The 9,669-nt window shown below is 41.4% G+C and overlaps 1 protein-coding gene across 1 annotated transcript; it reads right to left on the reverse strand.

Moving 5' to 3' along the window:
* Window positions 1-2,187: 2,187 nt before the first annotated feature.
* On the reverse strand, window positions 2,188-9,664 carry SRRM1 (serine and arginine repetitive matrix 1; the record flags this gene model as incomplete). Its single annotated transcript, XM_026657200.1, has 4 exons — window positions 2,188-3,142; window positions 7,529-7,723; window positions 8,058-8,250; window positions 9,393-9,664. Coding segments are annotated over 4 exons (765 nt in total), but the record flags the coding sequence as incomplete, so codon positions are not given.
* Window positions 9,665-9,669: the final 5 nt, after the last annotated feature.

Genomic DNA, 9,669 nt, shown 5'->3' on the forward strand with positions numbered 1-9,669 from the left:
TCCCGTGTGCACTAATTGCAGCAGCATGAACTATATGATACCAAGTTCAACTGGGTATTGATTGTTGCTACGCATTTTAAATTCAATTAAATCCTAATGTCAGTGTTTTTCAAACCATTTCATTACACTACAGAATTCAGCAACACGGGAACCTACTACAGAATTGATGTGCTGATGGTCTCCCAGGACATGGGGCTTTGAAGCAAGGAAGTGAAAACATATTGCTAGAAATGGGAACCTGGAATTTTCCAAGTATGCTCCGTGTTGACCTCACTCTGCTCCCACTCAAATCAAAGGGAGGTTTACTATGGACCCACTGAAACGGTCTTGTAAAAAGTGTATTGAAGTGTAACAAAATCCACATCCAAGATGTTTGTTCACTTTCACAAACACCAAATACACTCACAGGAGTTTGAGCGGCATACTGCAGGCAGATGATGTGCAAGTGTCCTCATCCCCCTCAATCACAGTCTAGATCAGCCCTGATACTCCAGTCCTGGGCCTCTGCTTAGCAGACTGGATTTGTGTGCAACTACGTGGAGCTAAGAATAAGTTTTAATGTGCAAAAAATCTTATACTAATGGCTTTGAGCACAGAACTCTGCATTGGTGTGGTTATTTTGATTACAGCAGCACCCAAAGTGTGCTAGGCACGTTCCAAACGCAGGGTAGGACAGTTCTTGTCCAAAACAGCAAAGTACCTAACAAATTAGCTTCAGGAAATAAAGATCTAAACATGGTAGTGGCCAAACTCAAGAACTTGGATCTGTGTAAGAACATACTGGAGAAGCGTCTAAGGCTGCAAGACTAGAACTTAAAATACTCCTACCAATAAGGTTTATTGATTGAAGATTTCCTTCAAGTTACTTTATGTTTCAAGCCATCCCCCCAACATACCTGCTACCACCATATCTTTTGGCACAGAATGTTGCTCTTTCCTTCTGTTCTCTGAACTGCTAAATAGAATATTTAACTCCCGATGACTTGCATTTCATCCCTAGGTTTACTACAATGGGTGCATTTTCATTCTAACAGAATTCGATATAACTTGGAATAGATTTCTGTGTGACGAATTCTGATTACTCCAGCAACTGAAGCTTATATAAACCAATTGATCTGCCTTTCCAGAAAGGTAGCATTAATCAACAAGATTCCCACATAATCACACACCATTTGCAGTCAGACTCGGTACATACAGAGTGGTCAAGTCTCATATATAGTGGTAAGAAATGGCAGGGCCAAGATATTTCAAGTGATCACTTCTTGAACAAAACGCTGCACCATTACAAATCCATGGATTAAAGAGTAGAGGTTGGAGGGGAAGCAAGAGGATTCAGAGCTGTGAATTATAGGTCAGACAAGCCTGGGCTCAAACAAAGGAGATAAAGTGATCTCAGTTATAAGATACCTACAAAGGAATTCAATTATGCAAGTCAGTATACAGAACATCCTGCACTTATCTTAATAGTGACTTGATTAGCCTCTTTACTTATGTTCCAGTCTAATCAAATATTTACACCTAAGTAGATGTGTTTTTCACAGGTAAGATGGACAACAAAATTTTCAAAAGTATCTTAGTCACCTAGTCTAAGTCCCATTGGATTTTTGTTCCTTTTTTTAGTTCCTAAATTACTTCTGAAAAATGGGTCCAGGCACTTGTGAAAATTTTGCCTGCAATCTAATCAGTCTCAAAAATATACTATTTTGAAGGCAAACATGTCCCATCAATATGTTCAAATTACCTGAGCTGGGTTTTTGGTTAACTGAACGCTCCCATATAAATGGTAAATAAGGAAATGAAATAAGTTTCCGCCAAATCTCCATTTTGTAACCATACAATACAGCAGCACCTTGCAAAATTCTATTTGCTGCGGCAAGTAATTATGACAAGCAACTAAAGACTTTTTCCATTAACAATCATCAAAGCAAAGAGCTAGCAGGTAGATTTTATGCCTGGGCCGGTATTTTTGCAAGGCTAGCACAGCACATCAGGAACATCATTGTATTAAAGTCAGGGCTACTTCTGCCAGTGGGAAAGTCATTTTTAACAAAAAAACAAAAACAACAACAAAAAATCTTTTGCATAATCCAGCATTTTAGACATCAGTTTTAACATCTATGTTATTTGTTTACCCTGTTTGAGAAGAAAAGGTTTAACAAGTGTGTTCATATAACAATAGCCAACAACTCTTTAAATTTAGAAATTTATTTTGTTTAATCCACAAGCTTTATATAGCTTTAGTTAAAAAAACAGAAAAACAGTGAAAACATGACAATATCCAAAGTTCAGGTCCTTCGGGCTTTCAAAGACATCATCTCTGAAAGCTACGTATACCATTAAGAAGAACCGCAACCAGACAAGAATCATGAATGGGGCTACAACATCTTTTCACAAACAAAATTTATGTAAGTGTGGAACTTCTCTGGGACTGCTGATAAAGAAACTGTCCTTTTTAAAAAAAGAACAAAAATACAAATGAAATTCCAGTGTTCCAAATCATCTTATTACATCAATATAAACCCACAGTGTCCTGGCAAACGACATGCTTTCATTTACATACCGTTCTTGATTCACTTTAGTGGCAACTACACAGGTAACAATAGAGCAATTATGGCATTAAAATATCATATGTACTTCCCTTGCAACTGAAGTGGTTTCATTTCTGGGCAAGCTTATAAATCACAAAGGTTAGTAGCAATGTAAGTGGATAAAAAAACAAAACAAAATGAGAACTTTGTAAAAAATGGTATAGGTTTTGGTACATTTTAAAGAAACTGAGGTTGCCAGTCATTTTTAAAAACCTTGACCCATCTTACTGCTTCTAAAAAGTTTCACTCTACTGTCAATGAAAGAATGTCACTAGTACACTGTGGATGTTTTTTGTAATGTAAATCCATGCCTTTTTTACATGGTGAACCTCAACCTAGCAATTATTACAACAAATGTTATATTCTAAAGCTCAAACACATTTTAGCAATTTGAAATTGAATTCGGAGTACAAACCAAATAAAATGTACATTATATCAAAGGTTTCAGCCTAAGATGGTGGTGACACTTGTGCCTTCCTCATCGACCTCAGTGCCTTCTCTCGCAGATGTTTTTCTAAATCATCCAGGTTATCTTCTGCTTCGCTCCCTGTCTCCTTAAAACAAAGATACAGAAGTGATTATTTCTGCAGGCATGAAGAGCTAGACCAGGTAATAGCCATTCTGATACCACAATATGGCAAATGTAAAATCGTGGGATGCAAAGTTGCTACATTTCTGGAAGGGTAGAATACAGAAAGGCAAATATTTGATTAATGTGATATGCTAATGAGACATGTGGGAGAAAACAGGCATGAGGGTGTAGTAAAAGGGTGGTCCCTATAAAAAAAGGTGGTTTACGATGGGTAGGCCAGGAGTGTCCCCAGCTTCACATTCTTCTTGCTGAAGTAATGGCGACTAGGAACAAAGTTTTAAAGGAAGGGTGGAGAAGAGAACAGGTGACCATCGGTTCTAAGGGGGATCTCCTTAGAATGTTAGGTTCCACTGGAGGTTGGGGGTCAGACAGGAGGATGCAAATTGTACAGACCTTTGAGGAATCTGGCTGTGACAAGTGGGCAAAAACCGAGAACCCCTGCATGGGTAAGTGGAAAGCTGTGATAGTAGCCAAATGTACCCTAAGAGCTCACTGACAGACCTCTCGCTTTTAATTTTAGTATCTAGCCCACTATCTTGAGAAGGGGAACTTCCAAGGCTTGGGAAGATGGAAAAAAAGCACCAAGAGTGAAAGTATTTCCACTTCTGGAGATAAGTCTTGTGGGTAACCGGGCTTTCAGCTGGACAAAAGAACTGACTAAACTGCATCTAAACAGGTCAATTCCACGGTTGAGAGCCATTCAGCCGCTACGCCGAGGTTCAGAGAGGAAGGGTTGGGGTGGATGAGGGATCCCAAGTTCTATCTCAATAGGTCCTCAGTGGTAGGAAGTCACAGGGGTGCCCCTCAGAGGTGGATGAGGTTTGAGTACCGCACCTGCCTTGGCCAGGCTGGTGCTATAAGAATAGCTCTCATTCTTTCCATATGTAGCTTGAGAAGAGTTGTGAGGATTAATGGTACCTGTGGGTAAAGCATACAGTAGGGCATGAGGCCAAGGAGATCTCAGTGCATCTCCCATAGAACTGAGGCCATAAACTCCCCTTGAGCAAAACAGGTGACATTTGGAGTTGGTCAGGGTGCTGAAGAGATTTACTTGTGGTAGACCCCAGGTTTGCAAAAGAGTTTGAGCTCCCATTTGCCATCTTGCCAGAAAGCGTCTGCTCAGGAAGTCTGTAGTTGTAACAGATGCTTTTCTGTTAGGATGGGGAGCTCACTTGCAGGGAAATACAGCTCAGGACAAATGGTCTCTGCAAAAGCTGATGCTTCAGATCAACATACTGGAACTGACCGCAGTTTGATACACATGCCGGTATTTCCTCCATGACAGACCAACCACTGATGTGGCTTTTCGATGGGAAATACTCTGTGCACAAGGACTAGGCTATTGCTCTGCCCTGTTGTCTAGGATTACCCTGACTGAGTGGCCTTGTATGTCATGGTCATATGTGAGCCTAACCGCAGCACCGAGATTAGGCCAGACAAGGTGTGAAATCTCTCAATGGGAAGGTAGGCTTTTGCTACTGTAGAGTCCAAAACAGCTCCTGTGAAGTTTATCTTAGCAATTGGAACAAGCTTAATGCCTTTGTTGTAGCTGTGTGGACCTCGGTATGATTCACCCAGATCAACATGTTGTCCAAATCTGGGGATACGGAGATCTCCCATGGATGGACGGAAGCTGCCACTACCGAAAGGACCTTTCCCAACACCCTTGGAGATATAGAGAGTTTGAAGGGAAGAACTCAGTATTGATAGTGGTCTGTTCCTATTACAAAGCACAGGAAATGCTTGTGCGATGAGTGGATGGCTATATGAAAGTAGGTGCCTTGTTGGTCAAGGGTAACAAACCAGTCTTCTGGATCAAAGGGTGGGAGAATTGGAACCAATGTCACCATTCTGAAGTGTTGTGCTAAAAAAAATAGTAGTTCAAGTTCCTGAGGTTGACAATCAGTCTCCACCCTCCATCTCCCTTGGAAACCAAGTAGCTGGAATAGAATCCTTTCCCAATGAACTCTGTTGGAACCCGCTGTAGTGCCCCAGAAGGAGGGGGGACAGAACCTTTTGCCTTAAGAGCTTTTTGTGTGAGGAGTCCCTGAAGAGGGATGGGGAGGCATAGAGTGGAAGTGGACAGAGTAATCCACTCTAAGGACTTCCAGTATCCACTTGTCTGAGATAAGGAGTTCCCATGCAGGTAAATTGTGGGACAGTCAATCTTAATAATAAAAAAAAAAGCGGGGGGGGGGGGGGGGAGGAAGAGGGAGAGAATTGCACAATGGGGAAATCCAGTGAACTGGGATGATTTATGCCCTCGGTCAAGGTGTCAAAAGTGCTTTTTAGAAGGAGGGAGCCAATTAAGAAGAAGGGGTCAGTAGTCTCTCTCAGCTTGCTCCTTCTCCTGAAGGCCTACTCAGATATAGGGAGGGTGGACTGCTGATGGTACTGGAATGGCCTAGATCTCTGGGCAGGCTGTGTAAACTAAGTTGTCTTTTTATTGCAGGCACGTAGAGAATCCCAGTGAATGCAGCGTAGCCCTGGAATCCTTGAGAGCGTGGAGAGAGGAGTCCATATGATCACTGAAGAGCTTGAGTCCTTCAAAGGGGAGATCCTTGACTGTGGACTGCACTTCTCTTGGAAGACCTAAGGGCTGGAGCCAGGATACCCTTCTCATGATCACTGCCATGGATCTTAACACTGTGTCAGCAGCATCTAGGGCAGCTTGGAGGGAGGTTTTTGTGACCAACTGCCCCCCTGCAATGATGGACTGAAACTGGTCTCTCTGATCTTGTGGCACATATTCAGTTAAGTGTGTAAATATTGAATACATGGCAAATGCGTCTTTCACCATCAAGGCCTGATAATTTGCAACAGAAAACTGAAGAGCAGCTGATGAACAGCTCTTCTGCCCAGTAAATCCAGACTCTTGGATTCCCTGTCTATTGGAGAGGGTCTAAACTGAGCTTGTGGCACCTTCCACTGGCTGCATAAACCACTATGGAGTTACGGATTGGGGGAGGAGGGGAAGTGTTCCATCCCCTTTGATGGGATGTAGTACTTGGTGTTAGATCTCTTACAGGTGGGTGGAATTGTGGTTGGCATTTGACACAGTGTACATGTAGGGGACAGTAATGACTCACTAATGAGTAAAGCAACCTTCCCTTGGGGACACCATCTCAAACCACAGGCAGTTGAGAAGGAACTCAGTGGTGGTGGGTTCGCACCTGCCTATATCCCCTAGTTCAGAGCAGGTGGTGTTGTTCTGCGCAGGACCGTGAGCACTGCTTTGCAATCTCCAATCAAGAGCGCGCAGGCACATGCACATCCTATAGTGGAGTACCAATAGGTACATATACTTGAAGAACTAGAGATGATCATTCAGAAATGTCAAAAGCAGAGGTTTTATACATTAGAAATTTTACCTAGGTTATATACACTTTTCACTTGGGTACCATTTCTACTATAACTTCATACAAATATAGCACAGAATGTCTCTAGTTTTCTGCCTGCAACTAACAAGCAGTCACATCATACAGAAGGCTGAAATACAACAAAATAGATTTTTAGCAAAAATACAATTTCATTTGCCCCATGAGATTTGCTATTTGGTATGGATTTTTTAAAGGGACATTCAAACGTGAGTTTGTATATTTACAATATGATTTTAACATGTCAGGTTGCTGAAACAAAAAATTATAAATACCCACTACTTATGCCATTTGTGTACTTTCCATTTCTCTCTCAATGTGGACAAGTCAATCCTGCATTCAGGATCTCAGTACTTCAAAACCTGAGTTGCAAACTTGGCATGAAACATTTATAATTGTAGTGAATACTGTTGTAAAAGCATTAATGGAAAAATCTCTATGGGTCTGTAGATTTTTAGTTCTTTGTATATTTCACTTTAAAAAAATATGATCAATTTAATAGTTACATTTAAAATAAAATGAAAGCTTGATGTTAACTTGCCATGGATGTATTTCACTGTACAAAGTGGACTTTTTTTTTTTTTTTTTTACTGTTGCTCAAAAGTGTTACCTATTTACCACTTTGTAGAAATGGAAAGGCAATGTAGACAATGCTCATTAATAGCCTTTCAGAAGCAGAAAATGGAACTGATTCTTGGGAGGGGGATGATGGAAAGGAAGAGAAATGGAGGTAGCTAACCTCTAACTGGAGTTATTCCAGTGGCCTCTGCCACCCCAAGAAGGGAATATGCAGAGGCGACTTGAACTAAATTTTATAATTTACCCAGTTGTAGCATAATTCAAGCCCTGCCTTCAAATATATTGGAGTTAAAAGAGATATTTTCAAAATCATACATTAGTATCAATTACGCTTGCAAATATGTTCTTTCATTTCACTCTTTGGCTTTTGAAATCAGATTTATTTAGCCAACCTTTTTGGGCTCTGTCTCTGCTTCTGGGTCTTCCTGGGCTGATGAAGTAGCAGCTGAAGTAGCAGCAGCAGCTGCTGCAGCAGCTGCAGCCTTCTCTTTCTTATGCTTTTTGTGTTTCTTGTGCTTTTTGTCCTTTTTATGCTTCTTATCCTTCTTCTTCTTCTTTTTCTTCCCACCACCTTCCTGGTCAGAATTCTGTAATGAAAAAAAATTCCTCATTTCACAGTTGGAGATATGTATGCCAGATTTGTGTATAGGGTGATGATGCACAAATAAACCCTCTCTCCTTACAAAGATCACGTGGCCTAGACGTTAAGCACATTTGCTGAATAACCCGTGTGTGTGTGTGTGTTTGCCTATGGAGCGGCTATTGCCATCCCATCATTTAAAAGGAATTGCACTTAAATACACTAGTAAATGAGCTAGAATTGTTTGATCATCATAAGCAAAACTAGGTAAGAGCAATATGCCACATGATGAAAGTTCTGTAGGTATATTCCAATTAAGTACTACTGATTAGAAAACATACCCTTGCAGGGGATGGACTCTGCGTAGGACTTTGAGCCTTTTTCACATGTGGCGGCGACCAGTTAGTGGAGGGGGATCGAGACCCAGTAGGGGATGGAGGTGCTTGGTGTTTCTTAGGTGCTGGCTCAGGCGATCCTGATGCAGACCTGGACGAAGACACCCTTCTCACAGACTGTGGACTTGGTGTGGAAGCCCTTAAAAATAAAAGATTAACATTTAGGACTCCTTGTGCCTTATATAGTACGTGCAAACAAGGTAACTTAATTATTATGTAACTAACCATGGTGTCACAGTGTAGGTCTACACTGCAATTAGACACCAGTGTCTGGCCTGTACCAGCTGACTCTGGCTAAGGGGCTGTTTAATTGAGGTATAGATGTCTAGGCTCAGAGTCCCAGAGCCTGGACTCCAGCCCAAATGTCTACATTGCAACTAAACAGCCCCTTAGCCTGAGTCAGCCGAGACAGGCCAGCCACTGGTGTTTAACTGCAGTGCAGATGTACCCTTAGAGTTACTACTGATCTACAAATCTGTTCATATTAATCCCTTTACTATGGAGCTAAATTCTATACATTTAGACTGGAATTTCTTCAAAAGAATGACAGTAAAAGGAAAAGCCAAGATCTAACTAAGCACTGCAGATTGGCAAGCCAAAAAGATACTGTAGGTTTACTACATATTAGTATCTTGGACAGACAATAGTGTTCTCCTGTTCATGAGTGGCTGTCTTCTCTTCACACCTGATAAAAATTCAACATGGCACAGCTACTCTTTTATCACCAGTTCAGACAGGATATTGCATTCAGCTACCTACCTTTCCTGAAAGAACGGATTAAGCCAGCATTGCCATACTTTCACTAGATGTTTAGGTAGATATCTCCCAATAGTAAAAGCTTATCAAATATTCATTTAATAAGAATGTGTCTTGGGTTAGCCCTGTTCCATAGTGAACTTTGACGCAGAGTTCACTAGGCTCTAAACAAAGCTACAAATCCCTTTGAAGTCTTATTTTGTAATCTGCTCTGGTTTCACAACTATCAGTGTTTGATGTTTGCCTCTATTCTGCCTTCTCACTATCACACTTTGTCCAAGATGAACCTTTGTAGTGCCTCTGAAGCTATTCCCAATCTTGAATTTTCATATGACAGGAATGCCTCTAACAGTCATTTCTGAAAAGCCATGTTATAGAAGTTGGCAGAATGAAAGCAGCATGTCAACAGGCCCACAGGAACTAGAGTGGCATGAAGGCAGAATACTGACACCCTTTAATTTTAGAGCAAAGCCTTGCTTTATCTATTCCCATTTGCCTATAGCTATAAGTTAATAAGTCCCTTACTTTGTCTTTTTGGGTTCCGGGGTCCTTGACACTCTCCTGATGGGTCTACTGCTTGGAGATGGAGACTGTCTCCGTTTGGGTGAAGATGAAGTCCCCCTTCGCAGAGGCGGTGGACTTGCAGAAGTATGTGAAGCTCTAGGCCGTGGAGATGGTGAATGCCGTTTGTTTTGTAGTGGAGATCGGGTTTCACGATTAGACCTGCTGGAAGGAGAACTTTTCCTATGCTTGGAAGATATCGATGGGGAACGCCTCTTTGCCACCGGAGAACTTCTTTGTT

Source organism: Terrapene carolina, unplaced genomic scaffold, assembly GCF_002925995.2.
Source record: "Terrapene carolina triunguis isolate 2854851 unplaced genomic scaffold, T_m_triunguis-2.0 Scaffold236, whole genome shotgun sequence".
In the NCBI taxonomy this organism is placed as follows: Eukaryota; Metazoa; Chordata; order Testudines; family Emydidae; genus Terrapene; species Terrapene triunguis.